Source organism: Paramormyrops kingsleyae, chromosome 16 (assembly GCF_048594095.1).
Source record: "Paramormyrops kingsleyae isolate MSU_618 chromosome 16, PKINGS_0.4, whole genome shotgun sequence".
NCBI lineage: Eukaryota > Metazoa > Chordata > Actinopteri > Osteoglossiformes > Mormyridae > Paramormyrops > Paramormyrops kingsleyae.
Window position 1 is genome coordinate 24342117 of NC_132812.1, and position 23790 is coordinate 24365906.

The 23790-nt window shown below is 54.8% G+C and overlaps 1 protein-coding gene across 5 annotated transcripts in view; it reads right to left on the minus strand.

Annotated features, from left to right (window-relative positions):
• LOC111858346 (ras-associated and pleckstrin homology domains-containing protein 1-like) overlaps positions 1-23790 on the minus strand; it is a 48714-nt gene that overhangs the window by 13004 nt on the left and 11920 nt on the right. For 3 of the 5 annotated variants that reach the window (XM_023840029.2, XM_023840028.2, XM_023840031.2), the window contains exons 2-7: positions 19605-19700; positions 9223-9342; positions 9014-9116; positions 7926-8551; positions 5756-5830; positions 2380-2457 (exon numbers count right to left, since the gene is read on the minus strand). In XM_023840029.2, coding sequence (XP_023695797.2) covers positions 2380-2457; positions 5756-5830; positions 7926-8551; positions 9014-9116; positions 9223-9342 — 1002 coding nt within the window. In that variant the 5' untranslated portion in view covers positions 19605-19700. The remainder of the gene's footprint in view (positions 1-2379; positions 2458-5755; positions 5831-7925; positions 8552-9013; positions 9117-9222; positions 9343-19604; positions 19701-23790) is intronic. The other 2 variants (XM_023840030.2, XM_023840032.2) reach the window with 2 other exon arrangements.

Sequence of the window (23790 nt, forward strand, 5' to 3'; positions counted from 1 at the left end):
GGACGGACTTGGGGGGGGAAGGCTCAGGGCCCCCCTGCCTGCACTGGATAACTGGATGGACGGACATGGGGGGGGAAGACCCCGGGCCCCCCTGCCTGCTGGATAAGTGGATGGACTGACATGGGGGGGGGAAGGCCCCGCCCCCACCTGCACTGGATAAGTGGATGGACTGACATGGGGGGGGAAGGCCCCGGGCCCCCCCGTCTGCACTGGATAAGTGGATGGACTGACATGGGGGGGGAAGGCCCCGGGCCCCCCCGCCTGCACTGGATAAGTGGATGGACTGACATGGGGGGGGAAGGCCCCGCCCCCGCCTGCACTGGATAAGTGGATGGACTGACATGGGGGGGGAAGGCCCCGCCCCCGCCTGCACTGGATAAGTGGATGGACTGACATGGGTGCACAACATCTGCATTTATGGAAACAAAAATATTTTAAAAGGACTCATCACACTGGAATTTAATTTCACTGACAGAAATGGACCGGCGTCTATTATAGATTATAGTGCGATAAAAACTGTCACACCTCTGTATGAATATTAACTGCTTAAGCAAATGAGCAGGTGCGTGAACTGGCTAACTGCAAGCATGAGGTAATCACACTGAGGTCTGACTCAAACAAGCAATGCGATTGGCTAGATGACTCTCCCACTGTGACTGTATGGTATGCTGGGAAGGGGCCTAGTAAGGAGGGAACAGAGGTGGAGGAAGGGAGATCTTGGCACAGGGGGCATCTAGATAGGAGTGTTAATCAGAGTTTCCTCTCCCTGTCCAGTTGTATCCCACCTCCCCCGTCATCCAGGCAGAATATGAAGAACGGGCAATTTACAGGACACCCATGCCAGGGGTCCTTAGAGCGATTTCAGGGTCAGCTGCAGAGCATGTGAGCGGAGCGGAGCGGTGAGAATTTCCGCTCCTCGCTCACGAGGCTGTTGGCTCCGCCCGCTCCTCCGCTCTAATTCGCACTAAGCCGCTCCGCTCAACACCGCTCCTCGCTCCACTAAAATGTCCTCCCGCTCCAGTCAAATCGCTCCACGCTCGCTCCAATTTAAAAGAGGAACAAATAATCTGCATGCCTAACAAATGTCACCTTAAACCGAAGCCTTATGTCATAAAGAAATATGAGCAACGGCAACATTGCCAGTCAGAACAGAAAATAGGCTATTTATTTTTAAGCAATATTTATTACCAATATTTACTTTATAGGCTTTTATACTTTAATTTACTTTATAGACTTGATATGCTACAACCATATAAAACTTGCACGCGTTTTGCTCTGGCTTCCGCTTGTTCGCGTAGCACACTCAAGTTTCTGAGAAAAGTGATTCCAAAGTGAATCTTTACTCAATGAAACAGTTTCACCACATTGTTGTTCTTGCTGTACATTCTTGTCATCTAAACGTTTGATAAGAATAGTACACTTGTATGATTTATCAGTTTTCTTTGTGAAATACTTTGCGAATTCCATCTCGGCCAATTTGTGTAACAGTCTTGATAATTGTACAGATGAATTCTGGGTAGATTTGGGCACGCCTCAGAATTGTAGTGTGAGCCGTATCGGAGCGAAATTGGAGCGAGACAAAGCGACCGCTCCAGCCTTAATTAGAAAACCCGCTCCGCGCTCTGACCAAATTCCGCCCGCTCCGCTCCTCGCTCACGCTCCGCTCCGCTCACATGCTCTGGTCAGCTGGCACGTGGGATTTCTTCCACCCTGCCACTCTTATGTTTCAGCACGAGGCCTGGGACAGAGCGGTCATGGCTCCACACTCTTAATCCCTGATGTTTCTCAAATCTGGGACACAAACCGTGGAAGGTCTGTGATTACAGCAGGAGAGAGAGCGGGACAGGGTCTCAGGCCGGGCGGCTGAGTAATCGGGCCCTGGGGAAGCTCACACTGTCACACTGACCCAGAAAAGTCGCCTTGTCGCTCAGAGTCCCTCATATACGCAGATGCTTATCAGACACTTTAATCCAAAGCATTCAAGCAGGCGATCATTTTACAGAAGACAAAGAGGTCCTACAAAGGTACAACAGAAGAGTCCTCCTGGGACATCAACCAGCAACAAGTCTCTAACCACAATATTACCTGTCCTACGTGAACTTAAGCGATTCACACTCGATCTCCAAAGCCATCCCATGTGCATTTTAGAAACCCTCCCAGTGTCTTGGGTACTTTGTCTACTTCTGTCTTCTGAAACTCAACCTTGTGAACGCAGAAGCACCACCGAATAAAGCAAACAGGCTCAATATGCCCCTATTTCCAAACACCCAGCACCTCACGCAGAGACACCCCGTGGATTGTGGGTAATGACGCCGCTTCCTGTCACTCGCCTGCCCCGTGTGACTCCACGTGGGCGGGGCCACGAGCGGCTGCTCTTACCTTCTTCACCTGCGCCTCCTTGATCTTCTCCAGAGCCACTCGGATTTTCTCGGCCTTTAGCTTGGCGGCCTGTTCCTCCTACAGACACACCAGACCATTAGTGAAGGAAGATGCCATGGATGGATCCCCAGGGACACGCTCCCCCCCTACTCTGCCCTCTCCAAGGTACCCTCAGGCCAAACAGAGCTCAGCGCCCCCTAGAGGGAATCTGTCTTCGACAGAGTGCCTTGTGGCCCCGTCCACCGCCTACCTGGCTCCTCCAGCAGGATGTCATGGTCTCTCCACTGTCCCACCAACCCTGCAGGGCCTCCTTATATACAGCCCAATGAAAAAAACACCCCACTCTTTAATAATGGGGGGGGGAACCAGTATTTCGATTCTAGCATGTGATGTCCTTTCAGAGACGCTGCACCCCCGTGGTCCAACTTGGATTCTCCCAATGCTTTCAGGATTCTCCACGCTGGATTAGACCAAATGCCGCTCTGGGTTCTGATTTAAAAAAAAATAAATACAGCAAAAAAAGACATACCATATAGGCAGGTCAGTCAGAGCTCCCCCCCATATAAGAAGAAATTCTCCCTCCCAGGGGGCCTGACTTTCTTTTGTACAGATTTAAAAAAATTAAATGAAAAAACACAGGGCCGCATGATGCAAGATGAAAAAACGTTCTGAGAATCCAAATCAGTCCAAAGAAAGAAACAAAAAAATCTGGGCCTCTGGCCATCCAGCGGGGCGCACGCTCCCGTAGGGGGCGGCGTGGTGGCTGGACCCGACGGAGCGGCCCGCGTGCGGGGTGAGAGTGGCACTCCGTGCCGGCCAGACGTGACACGAAGAATGGGGACGACTCTGCTGTCAAGCCCCACTTCTGCCAGACACAGACAGGGAGCTTGGCTGGGGAGTGGAGGGCAATCTCTCTCTCTCCCCCCCCGCCTCACTCTCTCTATCCTACCATAAACAGTTGCACATCCTTGGAAACAGGCAAATCAGGCAGTAATCCCCCTCCCTCCACTAATCGGGCAATGGGGGAGGGGCAGAGTGGTCACCCCTGCATCTCACTCTCATTACACGCTGCATCTTTCACCCCAAGCTGCATGCAGACGCTGGGCTGTTTTCAAATGGTGGGTGAGGGTGGTGGGGGGGGAGGTGGGCGGAGGCAGGGGAGTCAGAGCCTCCTCATAAACCTCCGCCCCTCCTTTCCCGGCTGCCCCTCCGCACGGGTGCCATAGCAACAGCCATAAAGGCATCAACCAATTAAGAGACAGGAAGGTGTTTTTGCTGGCAAAGGTGCCGACATGCTCCTGTCCGTGTTACCAGCTGCGCAGACAGATTCCCTGCAGGGCAAGTCTGCAGCTGCGCACAGATATCCCACTTGGGAACTTGTGTCTGCGCTGCCCCCTCGACAGCATGGCCGAGGAGGGTGTAAGACGGCCTTCCTGGCCGCAGCCATATGGACACCCTGGCTATCTGCCTTATCGGACATTCTGATAAGGGGGTTCGACGGCGCCACCTAGCTGGTTAATCCACCCAGACCCTGCTAGGTCGCAAATTAATTGCAGAAGCCACAGTCGTGCTTGAGAACCCCCCCCCCCCCCCCCCCCAACTAAAATCCTGTCCTGATTGGCCAGAATGACAGCCAATGACTCACGTCCTTACAGACGGAGAGGCTGCTGGGTTTACCAGGCTCTCTGTTAAGCTCGGGGCCTCCGAGGGGAGTGCCGATGGTGACAGGCCGACTCTATGCAGACAGTCATCCCGCCGGTCACCATGGTCACTGCCACATGGGTGCAGAGTAAACCAATCACGGCCCGAATTAGGGAATTAGGGGTCTGGGATCCTGTCTGGACTAGGGGCACATGGGGTGAGGGTATGATGGCGTGGTTTAGTCACAGTGGGGGGGGGCCAGGCCAGGAAGGACCAGTTCCGTGGTGAATGGGACCCTTCCCGCTCCGCAGTGACGCCCTATTCCTGCATAATATGACATTTTTACGCAAAACTGGAGTAAGTGTATTCATGTGGAGCGGTCTGGAGTTCACCCGAATCCCTGACCTTCAACTCCACGTCACCAAAAAGATTTGCCCACGTCACACATGCCTGCCGCTCCGCTGTGACTCGTGCAGGTCCAGGACGGACGGGCTGAGGACACGTGATCTGCAGGCAAACGGGCCGAGCGGCAGGATGTGTCTGTGCTGACGCCTCAGAGAGAGCTCATACAAAAAAAAAAAAAAAAAAGAAAGCACACAGGCCCCTCAAAGAGAAAGGTCTGGAGGTCTGGTAGGGTGCCTAAGCCTAACCCTAACCCTAACCCTAAACCCATAAAGGTGCCATCTGAGGTGTCAGCTTGGTTGCACCCACAGAAATGCTGCACAGAAGGCACACAGGACCACGTTTTCCTCCCAAAAAAGCAGAACATTCACCGGGTGAGTGGCTTCTCAGTTTAGCTTCCAGAGATGAAAATAACCAGCGATTCATTCTGAATGATCCGGCAGTCTATAAACCCCAATTAAACACACTCCCCCCCCATTCAAACTCATCCCACCGTGTGAAAACTCCACTCACCCTGTCCAAACACCCCAGCAATCCCATTTAAACTCCCCCAACCCTATTCAAAACACCACAGTAACCCTGTCCAACCCCTATTCAAAAAGCTATTCACCCAACCCCCCCAATGCAAACCCAAGTTCCAAATCGCATGCCCGCATATCCGCCACCGCATTTACAAACATCATGCATCGTCAGAATACACGCAGGTCCAGCCCATGCAATCGCGCCTCAGCACTGACATTGCATGCTGACGCGGGTCAGCGCTGATATCGCATGCTCCGTCATGCTTCCGTGCGGCGGTCTCCCCGTGGGCACAAGTTCAGGGTACATTCCGGTTCCGGCGACACACGGGAAGCCCCGGAAGCATTCCGGAACATTTCACAAATGGGTCACATTCTCTTCTAGTTTGTCAGTTTATATCCATGACAACAGGGGGACACCTCAAACGGGGAGAGGGGTCCCAAGGTATGGTCTCCGAGGGTGCGTAGAAAAAGAGGGGCCGGGGGGCCCAAGAGAGGAAGGGGACAGAGTTAGGGACTGATTCACAAAAGCGCCAAGGCGGAGAAGACCAGCCCTCTTTCTGTCAGCAGGACCTGCCCGTTATATAAAAGATGGAAGAAAAACTACCACAATGTCACAGGTAGGTTTTTCACTATTTACCATTTACTTCTGATTTTCTATTTATCAGAATCAGAATAAGGTCGCTTCAAGAGAGGGGGCGGAGTCTCAGGCACAAAGAGGGTGTGGTTATGAGGCGCCTGTATAAGCAAGGGCCAATCACTGACAGGCAGGCAGGCAGGCAGGCAGGGGGCGGAGCAGGCAGAGAGGGCGTCACCTTTGTCAGCAAATGAGAAGGCTTTCCTGCAATGCTTTTCAGAATGAGGGAGGTTTCCCTGTCCAGATAGGAGTGCTTGGTGCAGAAGAAAGAGGGGGAGAAGAAATGAGAAACGTCAGTGTGGACATCGGTGGACATTGGGTGCATTTTTGGAAACAATTCTCACAGATGGCAGCAGATACATTAATGCTGTGCAGAAGATCACAGGAGCCCCAGTCCTCCTTTCAAGCAGCGACCCTGTGTCACCCGCAGCATTGCAGCACACGTGCCTTATTCAGTAGACACAGACAGAATGGCTGTAACCTCACAGCACAGCCAAACTGGTGGCTCATGGGAGTTTTACTTACACAAAAATGTTCTGAGGGCAGAAGGAAAAATGATTGGTTCAGAGAGATAATTAGATTGTAGAGGAGGCGGGACCAAGACATTTGATTAGTTGGTCCTGCCTCCCCTATTTGCTTGGACCCACCTCCACTACAATCTGATTGGTTCTCTCTCTCAACCAATCACATTTCCTTCTGCCCTCCGAACATTTTTGAGTAAGTAAAACTACCACAAGCAAAATGGTGCTTATATTCTATTAGTAGCGTGTAACTTCATAGTAAAAAAAAGTGTTTCATCAACCTGTCCAGGATGCCCCCATCCCCGTATTCTGTGCGATAGACTCTAGGCTCTCTGACACTCTGCCCGATATGTAGCTATGAATGACGGACGGATGGTGTTTCATGCAGATGTGGCTTCCTGTGATTGTGTGTGGTGACGAAACAAAAGGAGATACGGGGCGGCTGCTTCTCATCAGGAAAAAAAACACAAACAGATTAGTGACAGGAGATCAACATGGCGTCACTGCGATTCGTGTTTGTTCCAAATAGCAGTCTGATGGGAATTTGAACGCAGCATTTGCATCCTAAGCGATTAACTCTGTGCGTGCAAGCCTGTGTTCACCCTGATCCTTCATTCCCACCCGCACGTGAAACCACACCCACAGCAGCACTCCGCGTCAAAACCGTAGGGGAAACGGCTCCAGAAGGCGCACAAACGCGATGTCACCCGCACGACGCACCACCGAGGCCTGGCTATTCGTCACACACTGTCGCGTTTGACTCCTTTATCAGGGCTGGAAATGACTGACGCATCAGCATTAATCTACAACATCAGCTTAGCTGTGCTATGGCACGACTCACTGATTCAGGCCAAATGTGTTTTCTGATGAATCATGCTGGAGAGAAAGAGGCCTGATTTCAATCATCAGCCCAAACTCTGTGGGTCTGATTGTGCCGCGCATTACTGGGACGGATTTGCAGCCGGTCTGAGCCGTAATCTGGGTCAAAGAATGTGTCCAACCCGATTAATCTACAGGCTTCGCCCCCCCCGGCAGCTGGCCAGTGGCTCTGATGGGAGGGGATGGGGGGGGGGGGGTTTGCACACGCAGGCCTGAAATCTGGAGGTTCTGCGAGCCCCAGGCGCGTGAGGGGTGGAGAGACGCGATGCTATAGGCACTGGGACGAGTGGGGAGGGGCGGGGAGTTGACACTCTGAGGGCCCGCAGGGGACACGCGTGCTGTCAGCACGAGTAACACACACACAGCAGGACTTCACACCCCAGGGGCCTATAGCACTGAGCTCTGACTCATCCCCAAGCAAAACACCCCCCCCATTCACACCTCCCATCTCTCCCTCTCATGTGTAACTCTGCTGAAATCCAGCTGTGTGTCTGTGTGTGTGTGCCTGTGTGTCTGTGTTCCCCACTGTCATACTGATAAATTAAGAGAGAAAATCTTTAGCTGGAGATGGCGGAGTTTGTTATGGTCACGGCTTCAGGTCCATCTGACACATCTGGAACCTGAGGCCCAGCTAGAAGTTCCTACTTCTCTGTCTTATGGGAATCTGTCTACATGCTCTCAGTATCGTGCACCTGGAACCTGCACCAGCTCTCCTTTAACCACTGGGGAGCCAAACCACTGCAAATGGTTAGACAGACACAGGGCAAAAGTGAGGAGCAAACTGCAAAGTGAGAAAACAAACTTCAAATCGAACTTAACACTGACCCCGGATGGGAAGGACCGCAGATCTGTGGAGGGAATCGGTCGAGTTTAGTGGAAGCTACACAGAGGAGGGCAGGCCGGCCCTGAGGGTGGGGGGGGAACAGGCTTTCGGGGAGGGGGCCGTACCTCGGAGCTGGTCTGGCCCTGCCCCTGGGGATCGGGCCGCTGGAGCCCATCCACCTCGCCGGGCCGGGCCGTCTTCTCAATGTCCAACGAGTCCACGCTGGAGGCGGAGGCCGAATTGATGCTGGAGCGGGAGGAACGGCTGATGCACCGGATCTCATGGTCGCTGACGGCGCCGGCCGAGCCCGTGCGCCGGTGGTGCCGCACAGACTGAGGGGGGCGGTGCATGGTGGACGAGGAGTAAGAGGAGGCGGGGGAGGAGGAGGAGGAGGGCAGCGCTGAGGAGGATGGGCTCTGGCAGGCCGCCTCGTCCATGCTGAGCGAGGCACGTTCCAGCTGCGCCGTGATGTCGTCCAGGGAGAGCTTGGAGGCCAGCGGTCGGCCGTGGCTGCTGCCCGCCCGCAGCGTGGAGGCTGGGGACACCCTAGTGCTGCTGCTGGCGCTGCCCCCGCTGCTGCCCCCTCCGCCCCGGCTCACCGGCGCCCTCTGGTGGCCCTTGACGTCCCCCGGAAGGGTGAGTCGCACCGAGCCCCCGCTTGGCTTGCCGATGGTGCTCAGCTCCTGCTCGATGGAGCACAGGTCGGCCATGAGGGCGTCCAGGTCCACGGGCTCCCCCTGGCTCAGCGCCTCTGCCGAGACAGACGGGCATGTCAGTCTGTGGCCCTGGGACCCGCCAACCGCCCAGCTCCATTTACACAGTCTGATAAAAACAGATAAGCAATACTACACAAGACACATAATGTAAGGTCGGGGTCTCCAAGCCCTGTTCCATGGGCTGTGAAAGGATGGGGGTAGAAATGCGGCTGTCCCATATATTACCGGATCACCCTGTACCGAAAAATAAGATGCTGCATCCCGTAATGATCAACAAACACAGCCCCAGAGTAATTTTTACTCCCAGCCCCAGATGCCCATTTTACTGGTACGTAAACTGGCCCACTGGTAGGTTGGGAACCCCTAATGTCAGGAAAGTGGCACAGCAGTGACACAGAGCTCCGGACTGATCCTGGAGTCAGAGGGGCGTGGTGTGGGCACCACAGCGACCGGTGGGGGACGGCAGTACGGCAGGGCAGGGGGGGGGACGGGCTCACCGTTGATGTTGTACATAGAGAAGCGGTAGGAGAAGTTGGCCAGGTTGGTATCTTGGATGAGGGGCGGCTTGTGGACTTTTTCCGGCTTTCCGTCATCAAGGCTCTGGAGGCACGGAAGACAAGGAAGCTGTTAGAGGAGGCAGCAGAGAAGCTTGCCGGCCCACGCTGGCCAGTCACATGACCCCAGGACATTACCACGCTCCACCCACCTTGGTCAGCTTATCCAGCTCTCCCAGCCACGCCCCGAACATCTTGTCCAGGTCCTGGTCCTCCTTGTCACTGTCTTCTTCAGCAGCATGGTCCAGTTCCTCGTCAGAAAACTGCTCCATCTGAAACAAACCAGGTCCCATTAGCGGCTCCCCATCACTGTATCTAATCTCAGACTGACCACCGGCCAGCAGGGGGCATCGTGGTTAAGGAATCAGAGCTAAAATGGCTCAGCCAAGTTTTCGGTGGGGTTTTCATACCAATTTAATTTATACTGATAAAGAACAGTGAAAATACATCAAAGCACATGCACAAAGCACTTCATAAACGCTGCTAGCAGGCAAATAATAATGATTATAAATAATGAAAGGTTCTGACGCACTAACAGAAGAGAACTGAAACACTGTTGTAGTATTTTTCCTGGCTTGATTGGACACTCGTCCCCAGTTCAGTGGGTTCGAAGCCTGACAAAATTCTGCTAATGATTAACAGCCACCAATTCCCACCTAAAGAGGTCACTTAATGGACAGAGGTTCCTGATGCCAGGAAAGAGAAGGCAAACTGGTAAAAGTCAGACAGCCATTTACATCCCCACCAGGTCCCCGGAACGGCACTGGGGGGCGAAGAGCACGCAAAGGCTTCACTGCATGGACCCTCCCATGGCTAATATATTTGCCCTGATCTCTCCCCCCCCCACACACACACACACACACACACACACAGATAAACGTCACCTTTCTATTCACAATAACTGAAATAAAACCTTATTCCAGACTTGTCCCCAAGCCTAGACATATTTTCTGTTTTCATTCATTTTATTTGTTTTCTTTTAATACTAATAGAGGCTAGAAATTTCCCCAAGGTTCCTCCAAGTAGCCTGTGCAGCATTAACTGAGAAACCTTCCCACTGCACACTTTCACTATGTTGTTCTGTGGTCTGTTTGTCTGTTTCACACTTTTTAATTATTTTAAATGGTCACAAACACATGTATAAGGTACAGGTATAGAATGTATTTATATTATGTTTTTATATTTTCACAGATTAATTGCGATTTCCTTCTACCTGAAACCTCCCTCACAGTTCTCTTATTTCCCCCTCAGCTCATTCTCGTAACGTCTTCTAAAAGCCCCACCAAGGCAAATTCCTTGTATGGAAACATACTTGGCTAATAAAAAGCATTCTGATTCTGATTCTGATCTACACCCTCCCTGAAATTCCTTCACACCCCACCAGGGAAATGTGCCCCCCCCCCCCATAGTATGAACAGATCTGCCTCACAGTGTCATCTTTTAGACATGCAGCCAGAGATGCACTATTGCGGTGTTGGATCAAAAACGACGACGATGTGCAGAAACGCGAGCGCAGCGCGTCAGAGGTCAGACAGCGCCCTCCGGTGGCCACTGCTGCTCACGCCGCCTCCGAGGGGGGCCACGTGCCAAGGCAGACCCCCAAAAACCACAGCATCTCTGCCTGAAGTGTCTGGCCGGGGAGGGCAGCCCACCCCGTGCCCGTGTGACGTCATAATCGAGGCACGCACCGAGGGGACGGCTGCTGCTGCCCCGTGAGCTTTTTCTCCTCCCCACCCGTGATTTATGGGATGGAAACTTATGGCGACACTGCTACACAAACACGGAGGCACAGAGGGGAGATGGGCCAGACCCTCGGAGGTACAGCCTGCCCCCCCTCAGCCTGGCTGCATTGGAAATCCTCCCCGTGGCTCATATAAACGCTCCGATGGTGTTCCCTCCAGCGGAGGACAAGGCGGCGCTCTCAGCGATGTCATGAAAGGGGTTTTTCACGCTCCGCGAGGCCCAACGCCGCGATCCCACCATGTGTAACCTTAAAACTGCCCAGACTATCCTCTAATCCCCTTAAAGCTTCTCGAGGTAATCCCCTCCGCTTTACAAGTCGTCCCGCTCGTTTTCCTGGAGGGTCATCAGGCCTCCGAATCGGGACCGGGCCGCTAGCCCCACCAAACTGCGACCCGTGACTCCCACACTCTGGGCTCCTGTGGACCACACCTTGTGCAGGGAGCATTAAACTACTGAATTAAAACAGGTCCACAGCCGGTCATCGCCATCCCGCGAAATCACATGACATGCAGTCACATGACCTAAAGGCTCCAATCACAGAAGGCTTGTGATGTCATAGTGGGGCATCTGGGAACTGGGAGCTTTTAGTCAATCTGCACCTCTTGGTTTAGGGAAAAATTGAGGCTAACAAACAGTGAGATCCTCACTCTGGTGCTAAGTGCAAATGCTACCCCCCCCCCCCCCTCATCACAGCCAAACCCAGCTACCGTGTGGGAACATGCAAGGCTGTCAGACAGACCTTCAGCAGGGAGGGTAGAGATAACCATCACAGCTACACTTATCTCACTTGGCAGAAAGGTCAGTACAGGGAGGCGGGGGCCGGCCTTGCAATGGGGGGGGGCTGCTGGGACAGTCTGTACCCCCCTTTCCTCCCTCGCCCGCCGTTCGGCTTCCTGCTACTCTGTTCCGCCACAAACTTTATTTCCTCCAGAGAGAGAAAGAGAAGGAAAGAGAGAGAGAGAGAGATATGGACAGAGAGAGGGAGAGAGTACAGGGGGAGAGAAAAGATCCAAGCAGGGAGGAATTAAAGAGCAGGTTTTACAGGGCGCTGGCCTGCAATTACCCCCCGCGGTTTACAGGCCTGTGATTTGGCCCCAGTTTGGCTGGGACTGGGTGTGGATCAGACCTCGTCTGTTACAAACACACATACAGACAGAGACACATACAGACAGAGACACATACAGACAGAGACACAGACAGACAGAGACACAGACAGACAGAGACACAGACCGACAGAGACACAGACAGACAGAGACACAGACCGACAGAGACACAGACCGACAGAGACACAGACCGACAGAGACACAGACCGACAGAGACACAGACACACACAGCACCCTGCTGACTCAGGTGGTGACGTGGAGCCCCGTTTGAGTGGAATGGGGGGGGGGCGAGGACGCACACACATGTAGCAGCGCCAATGCTCCTGCGGCTGAGCGCTCCTGTTTCGAATTACGCGCTGATGTGTTCTGGACGGTGCGCGCGGCGCCCCCACCACACGCAGACGCTCTGGGAGGGGGATCCCAGCATGAGCCAAGACGTCCCCATCAGCTCCAACCCCCACCACAACTAATCCTCACTCGACTGTCCGGAACCTTCTGAGTGGCTACACTCATCCAGGCCGGAATATTTCAAAAGACAGAATCGGAAATCCTGCACGTAGAGGCACAGGTCCGCCCCCCCGCGCAGACACCTGCTGCAGACCTGAGTCACGACCATCCAGAGGGATGGAGGGGGGGGGCGGCGGTGACGGGGGGGGGGACACAGTGTGCTGTCATGCCGAGAGATAAACGCCACTCTTTGAAAAACAAACAGCAGAGTTATGCAGTCTGTGCCAGACAGCGTGCAGGGGGGGGGTCAGGAAATGACGAGGATATATTCAGGTCTCTCGCTAGTTAGTACAAGGGTGCCCCCCCCCCCCAAAAAAAAACTGCTCTGGAAGATCAAGAGACAGGGGACAAAGAGGGGCTCCGCTGGGAGATCTCAGAAGGTGATCGGGGGGGTCGGTGGGAGCCAGCGGCAAACCCACAGCATGTCTGAACAGGAGAGGCTGGAGCGGAACCTCCTCTCAGGGATCCAATGGCAGCCCCCCCTGCCTGCGGACTCCGCCTCCTTTGAGGTGCGCTACACCCCACTGCTAAAACCTTCCCAGAATACAACAGCATCCTGACAGACCTTAGGTCTCAGTCCCCATTAGTGTGACCCCTCCTTAACCTCATGACCCCAAGGTTAGGATGACTGAAACTGGGCAGCTTTACCCAGAAGCCCGAGGTCATGATGCGGAGCATTTGTGGGGCTCAGAAAGCAGGAACACGTCGGACTGCAAAACCAGCCACGACGCTCAGGGCCGGAACATTCCGTCATGGCCAGGGGTCACGCAGAGAGAAAACATTAGATCCAGATTTCCTTCTCTTTCTCTTAGAAAAGACAAAAATGTCATCACAAGCTTTTCTACCACAAGACGCTGAGATGGGGGGGGGGGGGGTTTAACTGCACTATTCCATATGTAAGCAGAGCAGGAAGACAGATGTGCAGATACACATGGATGCATACATGTGTACACCTCATAAAGAGAGAACAGCCATTTGGAACATGGGTGAGACGAGACGACCTGCCTCTTCTGACCTTGATCTCTCTTTTTATGTCTTTTAATCTCTCTTGTGGCCTGTTACGACCTTCCGCTCCCCGTTCCCACTTCCTGGAGGACCTGGCTGGTCAGAAGCTCGGTCCAGATGGATAGAGGGGAGGTGCAGCGGCCTAATCCTACCTGGTCTCCGCTATCATGGGCAGCCAGCGGCAGCAGACGCAGCCCCCCCGAGATACGCTCGCCATCTGAGGCCTTCTGTGTCTTTATGATTTGGCCGCTGGTGACGGAGCAGGCGCCCTCTGCATTTCCCGCACACACTGTCACGTAAACACGGCAAGGGACAAGAATAGGCCCAATTAAACGGGGGTCACGCAAGGTTCCCAGACGAGGAGCCAGAGGTCGCGGCGGGAGGCGGGAGCGGCCCGGAGAAACCCCACTTTCCACTGTGATGGCTGCTCAGCACCGAGGAGAAACCGCATGGTCCACATTGCTGGGGGGGGGGGGGGGGGGGCTGCCAAGCGGGGGTGCGTGGGATGTGGACACAAAGGCAGAGGGAGATTAAATATAAACATAGGAGCTTAAATGAAACACAATGCAGAGCTCAGACTCTGTAAAATGGTTTCTCAATAGTTCTGCATCTCTACCCACGAGGGGTGGGGGGCACAGATGCCAGCCCCTGCACATCCCTCATGAGACCCCGAGTGCGGAGCCAAGCACTAGCGACCGGTCTTCCACACTGTTCCTTTAAAACCTCCCTTCCATCTTCCCATGGAAGTTTGTGGGGGGGGGGGGGGGGTTGGGGTGGACTGTCAGACGCCACATCCCAGCTGCCCCCAGGGAGGGGCCCATCTGAACATCTAAACTGCACACTGGAGGGGAGGAGTGCATGATATATCAAGTTACATCAGTCAGCATCCAAATGGATGGAAGCTTCCTGATCTGATTTGCCGATTTTCCCTCCCTGACAATTTTGCCCGCATGGCAAACACACCCTGCTTCAGACTACCCCCCCCCTCATTTCAGCCTCATACATGCCCCTAAGTAAATGCCCACTGATCCCCTGACCAACTGACCATGGGGGGGGAATGACATGAGGTTTGGCTAAAACCACGGCTGATGTCACACGGCCGTGTCAGGAGACCCAACAGCTGACAGCCCGCCGCACCCCCCACCCCAAATAGGGTGGGGATCACGATTTGGACCGGTGAGGTCATGCTCAGAGAGGGATAATCGGGGTAATCAGGCATTGTAGAGAAAAGCTGCAACATAATAACAACGAGAACTACACAGAACTGCAGAAAGATTCAAGTAAAGCATTCAGAAGGGGATGCATATAGACTTTAAATGAGACAAATAGAGATGGACTATTTAAGTGCAAATATGAAAGTACAAACCCATCAGGATCATAAGTGTCTAACATCTGTCATCATGTAGAAACCCTCTCTCTCATGGGTGCAGCTGTGATCTATTCTGAGGCCTGACTCCACCCTCAGGCTCCCATTCTGGGAGGTGCCCCTCCGCCCAGTACTCCACCACCGCCCCCCCCACACGCCTGCTCGGGAGTGACAGTCGCCCTGTCACCGTCACCCACTCTGTGGGGGAGGGGCTTCCGTCTCCATAGCCACATACAAAAAAAGGCAAAGGACCCGCCCGGGCTTCTGGCTGGTCTGCAAAATGCCACGCTGGACAAAAATATGCCATTTTGGTCAAGGGGGAGGAGCCTCGCCCCGGGGTCAGCTGCCTAAAAACACATAAATAAACGAGGCTCGAGCGTGGAGGGGGATGCGAGCTGCCTGGCGGACGAGGCTGGCAGCCTGCTGCACACATCTGCAGCTTCAAGGGCCGTCAGAGCGAAATAGAACAGCGGCAGAGGCGGGGAGCCTTCGGACCGGCCCTGGCCGGCATTTCCCCTTCCAAAGCACAAACTGACACATTGCAGAACGCAAGAATACCACAGAGGCACATTTGCAAATGGTCGCTAAAGGGACCGTGCAAAGGCGGGGAGTCTCTAAACATGCAGGCACACGGGGTCCCTGACAGCCACTGTACGCAGCGCAAAAAGCAAGGCTGGGAAGCAGCGTGTAAATCAAGGCAGGGCGGCAGTCTGGCCGCCATTTTGGCTAGTGCTCAGGAGTACGCAGCCTTTAAAGGCGTAGCAAGGGAGTGGTGAGCGATTATTCTGTGAGAGGTTATTCTGTGAGAGAGGTTATTCTGTGAGAGAGGTTATTCTGTGAGAGAGATTAGCGAGGGAGTGGCCAGCGATCAGCGAAGAAATGGACAGCGATAAGCGCTTAGCGAGGGAGCAATAGCAATTAGCAAGGGAGTGGCCAGCGATCAATGAGGGAGTGGCCAGCGATCAATGAGGGAGTGGCCAGCGATCAATGAGGGAGTGGCCAGCGATCAGCGATTAGCAAAGGAGTGGCCAGCGATTAGCGAGGAAGTGACGAGCGATTAGCGAGGGATTCACCAGCGATTAGCAAGGGAATGACGAGCGATTGGAGAGGGAGAGGCCAGCGATTAGCGATAAGCACGAGAAGGGCCAGCGATTACCGATTAGCACGAGAGAGGCCAGCGATTAGCGATTAGCACGAGAGAGGCCAGCGATTAGCGATTAGCACGAGAGAGGCCAGCGATTAGCGATTAGCATGGGAGTGGCCAAAGATTAGCAAGGGAGCGGTGAGCGATTAGCGAGGGAGTGCCGAGCAATCAGTGAGGGAGTGGCCAGCGATCAGCGAGGGAGTGGTGAGTGATCAGCCATTAGCGAGGGAGCAGTGGGCCATAAGCAAGGGAGCAGTGAGCCATTAATGCAAGTTTCCATAAGTAAGGTCAGGCCAAACCAAAGCCCCCGCTTGCTTGCTGGGATGTGATCTTGTGTCCTTCCTGAATATTAAAAAACGGAGAATTTCACTTGTTTTTGAACTTATTGCTAACTTGTAGGAAAGCAGAGCGCCTCTGGGGGCCTGCTTTAGGGAAAGGGTGCTATATAAAACATCGGGAGGGAGGGTTGGCTGGTGTCAGAGCTCTGGGGGTCCATGGGGCTTTGGGGAAGGAGCACTCGGCCCCCTCCCAGCTGCACAGGGAGTGACGTTTATCCCCCAGCTCAGACCCCGGCTCTCCTCCCAGCCATGCGGGAAATCAGAAGGCCCGGCTGTGGCGGCAGCTCCACGCTGACATCACCACACGTCCCCGTCTAACCCCAGGAGCTGGGGCGGCTGGCGGAGTGCAGAGGCGGCAGAAATGCAAAGTCTGCCAGGGCGTGTCTTGTTTCTGAGCTACATGAGAGGCAGCAAACTAAGGGGGGGGGGGGGCAGGTGCCCATGAAAACACTGAGCATGTGACACACCCTTCAGACATGTGAATGGAAAGCAGCCAGCCTGAATTTAACTGCCCATTTTGCAAGTGGTGTGTGACTGTACACATCCCACCTACCTACTCCGTGTTTACGGAGACGGGAGCACCATCACAGCAGCCCTGCCCACCGCAGCCACCTACGCTCCATGCTAAAAAAAATAAACGTGTACATAAAAAATTATGCGTATTTTAATTATCTCAGTGCCGGCTGAAATAAGACTGGAGAAAACTGGGTCAGTGTGGGATGGGCGGGGGGGGGTAGTCTCACAGCATCCACCAATCATGCAACACGTTGTGGATGGGGAGGCGGGGTTGGGATGCGAACGCGGGGGCGGAGACAGTTTGTCGAGAAGAGCGGCGCGGCCGGCCGCCTCGGCGGGAGACAGAATGCCGCTCCGCTGGACTTGGGCATGTGCCGCCGGTCTGACGCGGCGTCGCCCTCGGAAACAGGAGGAGAGAGCCGGATGGGATAAACGAGTACATGTAAGGGTCCTGTCTGTCACACATTGGCACCGGCGCCATGCCCACATAGGCCACACCCCTTTCTGAGGCGGGAAACGGCCAGCTCGTCTTGGCATAGAGCTGCGTCCTTCCCTGCCAGTGCATTAATTGCCCCTAACCTGCCTCCATTGGCTTCCCTGGCAGCGCCCGGTCCACATCGTCCCGAGCTGCGGCGTGTCCCGTACACAGCTGGGAGCTCCGATGGCAGCAGACCCTCATCCTCGGCCCCGTGACAGACGGCACGCTCCAGGCTCGCGGTGACGGCCAAGGCGTCACACGCACCTCCGTTATCCCCAGTGCCACGTCGCCATGGGAACGGTCCCAAGAGCCAAGCAACAGGCATGGGCTCAGCACGTCTTCACGAGCTCAGCGGGCCGCAACGTTGCCTCGCAGCTCCGGGGCCCCGGGTTCTAATCGGGCGCACGGCGCCTGTCTTCCCTGCATTTACGGGCTTGGGAGTCTCATGACACTCTGGGTTCCTACTACAAGGTACATTAACATGCTCTTAATTGTCGACGTGAGATTCACATGTTAGAAGCTGCTCTTCATCCAGGACGCATGCTGACTGCCGCATCCCAGAGCAGTTAATGGATAGAGACGGACGGATGTCGGAATAATATGGATTAAAATCTGAATGGCTGCCAGATGATAATGGCCCAGGAGCCATGTGGTCAGGTAGTGCAGGACGCAGCCATAAACACGGCCTGCAGGGGGCGACAAATAACATGACGTAACACGGCCTCCCACCTCAATCCCGCCCCCATTCAGACTCAGAATGGGCAGGGCTCGGGGGCCATTTCTCTTTCCCGCCGGACATCTGTCTAGATTACTGACGGCCTCTGCACTGCAACTGCTTCCCCCGACTTTCAGCACACGGCAGAAGCGCAGAATCAATCCGTCAGCCACCCGGACGTCCGTCGGTTACGTCGCCTGATGCTGGCAGCAATGACACTGTCCTGCCCTGTGACGCAGCAAGCAGGACACCGGCCCCGTCAAACGCCAGCGGCCCCGGGCTCCGCGAGCAGGCCGCTTCCTGCCGTACAGTTCCGATTAGCCCGCGAACTTCCAGATGTCGGGGGGGGGGGGCATGAGGATGAGGTCATTGCCGCTGTGCCACGCCCCGCAGGATGTACAATGTACTTTCAGTTCTGTGCTGCTCACACGACGTACAGGAAAAACACCCTCTTTACCAGCGTCTCGCAGTGCAGCCTTTGTGCCAAACTGGAGAATAACTCAGTTAGAGTTTAACCTAGTAACGCTTTTTAAGACGACACATTTAGAGCTACTGTATACACAGGCCAGTCTGCTTACGTGACGGCATTTCACTCCTGATATTCCATGACCACATATATTTGGAATTTTTATCTGTAGCAAACTATCCGACTGAATTACCTTAAAGTGCATGGAAACGGCATTACCAGCTTCTCAGGAGCTCGGTGTGTCTGTCGGCATAGCAACCGAGCGTTTCCTTAAGAGGCAGGGTGTACTTTGATGGTACGCAATGCAAAATGACAGGCAAATCTGAGGGGGATGGAAACCCTGCCTGTTCGGGTTGGTGGGATGAGCAAGGTGCTGACAGGCGAGTTCCGAGCGGGTCGCCGCGGGGTTGGGAACACCGACCCGAAATCCGGCCGCTCAGGGCTGGAGCGCAGAGCCACCTTGGCCCCATGACACCTGCTAAGGAGTCTGGGTAACCAGACACCCCCAGAACCATGTGGGAATACAATGGAAAAAAAATGAATAGCTTCCCACAGACCCCCCCCCCCACCACCACCACCTTGGGTGGGTGCTCCAGGGATGAAGTGATCACCCCATGGTGTTGGGTTGCACAGCAGCTGTGTGGCCTGGGGGAGAGGCAGCTACAGAGCCCAGAGAGGAGGGGGCCCTGCTCTGTTACAGTGTCACCCTGGAGTCTCATACAGGAACCAGTGCCTCTATCACTCCTGATGTCCCCTGTATGGTCACACAGGGTGCCGGAGTAGTCACCATGACACCAGCGTGCTCTCTCTCTCCCTCCCTCTCTCTCCCTCTCTCTCTCTATCATTCCCTCCAGGACCCCCCTAAAAGAATTCATCTTTCAGTTTCGACATCTCAGTGAGGCAAGCCTCTGCATCCCACAGTACCGGAAACCTTCCAAAATCTGTTGTGGACACACTGTCCCTGGCTCTGAGCTCATGTCCCGCTGAGGATGGGGGCTTTGGGTGGGGGTCCATCATTAGAAACATCCTCCCACGTGCCACAGATAGAACAGTGGTTACCCCCCATGAAGGCTAGGAAAAATCACTAATGGCGGCATGTTACCCTACCCAAACATGCCACATGGTGGCGCACTCAGACCCCCCCCCAGCTCACCTTTGGTGTCTTGACCTTTCTGCCCCCTCAGGTCAGGGCCCCAAGACGGCCAATCACCACGGGCCACTCGGCGATGGGGAACCGGTGAGTTTCTCCCTAAGGAGAAACACAATATGGATGTGAGGAATCTTCTGGGTCTAGCTAACCTGGACAGCGATGGTCATACTGCCCCCTAGAGAGTGAAGAACATCTCAGAAGCTTGGAAGTGAGGTACAGGAAAAGGCCAATGAGCAAACATCAGCCCCCCTGCTGGCTTTTCACCTCTAAAGCCAGCACTTCAGGACGAGAGCCCAGCACCTTCTGACGCTCCAGTTCCTTAATCACCCCATCATGCTGCCAGAAGAGCCCCCACCCTCCCCCCCCCCACAAGGCTCGGGGCCACGGCTCAGCGCCCAGCCACACAGACGGACCTCATTAACATTCTAGAGCGGAGAAACTTCGAGATCCACCAGGCCGGAACCTTACAGAATACAGGGAACAGGATTATAATGGCAAACACGGCTCTGTCAGCTGACAATCATGGTGCAGCGATGGGTTCAGCTCCTGATTGCGGCGCCCCCGTGTGGCTGTTTCCGGCAGATGAGATTTAGGTGGAAGTGAGGGCCGGGACTGGGACCCAAACTCCATAGGTCCAGCACAGGCCTGGGGGGGGGGGGGATTCCAGCCGGGTGGTGGGTTTTGTGTATATGGTCAGCCCCCCTCCCTGGGTAAACAGCTTAATTCACACTCCAGAGGGGGGAGGAGACCCCAGCAAGACAGGATGCCGGAGATGCACACAGTCAAGCTGGTGTCTATTTTTACAGACGAGTGTCACTAAAAACATGTACATAAAGCGACCCCCCCCCCTCCAGCCACTCTTGGTATAAACAAACCTTGTTACTGTACCCATGCACCCCCCCCCCCCCCTCCCCCCGAGCCTGCAGCTGTCCACAGAACAGCTGTGCCGAGTCTGAGCTAGAAGGGAGGAGGGGGCGGGGGTTGGCTTGAACCAAAAAGCTTGGCCTGGGGAAGGTGGGTGTCCACAAGACAAGTTTCTGTTCCCACGAGGACGGTGCCCCGGACAGGGGGACGTTTGGACCCCGTCCCCACGAAACACTCATAGCTTAGGAGGGAAAACGGTGGCAGCAGTGTGACGTTGTTTTGTCCGTCTGTTCTCCATTAATCAGGATAGATCAAAAGTCAGTGGGAGGCGACACAAACACGCTTGTTTCTGCATTTGCCCACATGATCCAGCTCCCACCAGCCCACCCCACCCTACCCTTTGCTAACAAGCACATTTATATGGTTTTAATATATTTTTCGCCTGACAGCAAGAAGCAGAGAAAAACAATGAATCCAGTGATCTCTGGAAAAACAGTCCTTTCTGCTCTGGCGGCCAGATAACGCAGCAAAGGCCCAAATGCGCGACTAAAGGTTAGCCACCAGGGCGGCGCCGGTGCGGCCTTGAGCGCGATACGCTACCCGAGCGATCAGCTGGCTCTGTAAGTGAGAGAGCGGTGAAACAGGCTGACGGCAAGTGGGGGCGAGAGCGCACGCACGCATGCACGCACAAGCGCGAGACCCTGGGGATGCTGCAATTCATCTCTTGGCCAGCCCAGACAATCTCCATCAATACTGGAATCATCTCTCAGGCTGCAAACAGACACGCCATGACATACACAATCCAGGTTCCGGGAGATTACGTCCCAAGTTGTGCAAGGCGGTCTCCTGGGACTTAAAATGGCCGAAATGATAAATAAAAACCATATGTAGAATGCATTGCCCTGCAGGGGGCGCTAGGGGCAGATCAGCAGGCTCGACTGACCAGTCAGTCGAGGGCTGGCTTTACTGGGGATCAGGTGACAGTCACTCACTTGCCAAGGGTGATTCATGATGATGTGACAAAGTTATTCTGACCGCAGTCAGCGTCATCATCACCACAGTTAATGACCAAGGCGGCTTACATCACAGAGCTCTCCCTGTCAGAGAGGCTACCTGAAGGGAGGGGGCTCTTTCAAGTATTTGCCAAGGCAACTGTCTGAGGCAGCAGACGCTGGTTCTGGAAAACAAAAGCAGCGCGATACGGAGCAGACACTTGAACTTAAACCCCGAACTCTGACACAGTGAGTCTCACAAATAACTTCTCCAGGGAACCAGCTTGAATCCAACTACATGACTGTCACAAGGTCAAGAGGAAGCCTGTCAACAGCCCACTTAGGGACGCATAAGCCACTCCCCCACAGGAGGGTCTGCACGTAAGCCACTCCCACACAGGAGGGTCGGCACGTAAGCCACTCCCCCACAGGAGGGTCGTCACGTAAGCCACTCCCCCACAGGAGGGTCGTCACATAAGCCACTCCCCCACAGGAGGGTCGGCACCTAAGCCACTCCCCCACAGGAGGGTCGGCACCTAAGCCACTCCCACACAGGAGGGTCGGCACCTAAGCCACTCCCACACAGGAGGGTCGGCACCTAAGCCACTCCCACACAGGAGGGTCGGCACCTAAGCCACTCCCACACAGGAGGGTCGGCACCTAAGCCACTCCCACACAGGAGGGTCGGCATGTAAGCCACTCCCACGGGGGGAGGAGGGGGGGGGATACGTAAATCACTCCCAGACAAAGGGCAGTACATAAGCAACTCCTACACAAGGGGAAGGGGGGCACATGTTTACAACCATGGAAGGTGCTTAGCGGAGCGATACAAACTGGTTTCCATTCCTGTTTGTGAAGGGCACAGCAGATGGTACAGCACTGTGGTCTCAGGGGGTCTGATTGGGGCCTCTGCTCTGAACGTGTGGAGCTGTCCCCCCCCCCCCCCCCCCATATTGAGAGGGGCTTCCTACCGTTGAACTGCTGTATCTAATTTCCTATAATGTGTGTCTGTCTGTCTGCCTGCCTGTCAATCTGCCTGCCTGTCTGCCTGCCTGTCTGTGGGGACCGGCATCCCAGCCAAGACGTGTTCCCCTGGCCTGCTCGTCCCTTTACAGAATCCAGGTCCTCTGCGACATGGTATCGGACAACCAGTTGGAAGATGGATGAAAATAGTGCAGGTCAAAGGTTCTGCCTGAGAGAGCAGCACACAGCTGTGGCGTGGTGGGGGGGGGGGGGACAGGGGTGTGGTGCAGCTGTCATTCATGAGCAAACACAGAGGGTGTGGCAGGCAGCCAGAACACTCGCGGTCACCCAACCCCCTCCATGATGTCAGCAGCCCAGGAGACGGAGGCAGTGAACCGCCCCTCCCTGGTCCCCAAACCCCAAAACACTAGTCTCACACCCCCCCAAAAAATAAAACACCAGCCTCTCTGATTAGCCTCATGGATAAATCGATGTGGATATGTACTCCAAGTGTACATTCTTCAAGTAGGCAGGAAGTGACCTCATGGCTAAGATTTCAAGTATCTGATGTATCTGATGTTACATACAGTCAAGCTCTTTAAAAAGTCAGCCAGTCTCGCTTCTGACCCAATATCTCCCCCCCCCCAATCCTACCAGCCTCTCCCCTCTGAAAGGGAAACAGCCAATCCATTTGTGTGTCCATGGGGCTTCAGGCCTGATTACCCTTCCCCCCCCCCCCCACCCCGTACTCCGGATATGGGCACAGCCGGGCACTATCCAGCTACAGGAGGCACAGCATGGACCGCACCATCCCGTCATTCAAGGGGGAGGCAAAATTCACTCTCAGAAGCCAAAATTTGGCCAAATACCCAGTGGAGCCTCAGCGCTCTCAGCACTCACATCAGGCCCCCGTCCCCCCTTCCCACTGTCCCACCAGGGAGCAATCAAATGGAGGAGCCACAGAGGACCGGACATCCTGAGCTGACAGAGGCAGCAGACACACAGACACAGAGGAGAACATCCCAGTGTCATCCATGCCAGACCAGCTGCATTAACCCTGTAAGACCCGGCAGTTTCTTCTCAGTGGTAACAATGCTCCCTGAAACCTCAATGGGGACAGACTCGTACGCTGGCTGCCCCTCCCCCACCGCGATTTCACATCTGACGCTCCCGCCACACCCAGGTGCGGTCTGTACTCTTCCCACAATGCCCTGGGCTTCTCCCAGCCTTTCCACCTGGCTCTTGTGCGACCGCGCGGTCGTCTGTAACCTCAGGTGACGTGTTCGGGCACCCCGCCCTGTTTACATCTGCGCTGTCACCCCCCCCCCCCCCCCCGATTCTCCAGCTGACGGGCTCTGGAGGGGGGGGGG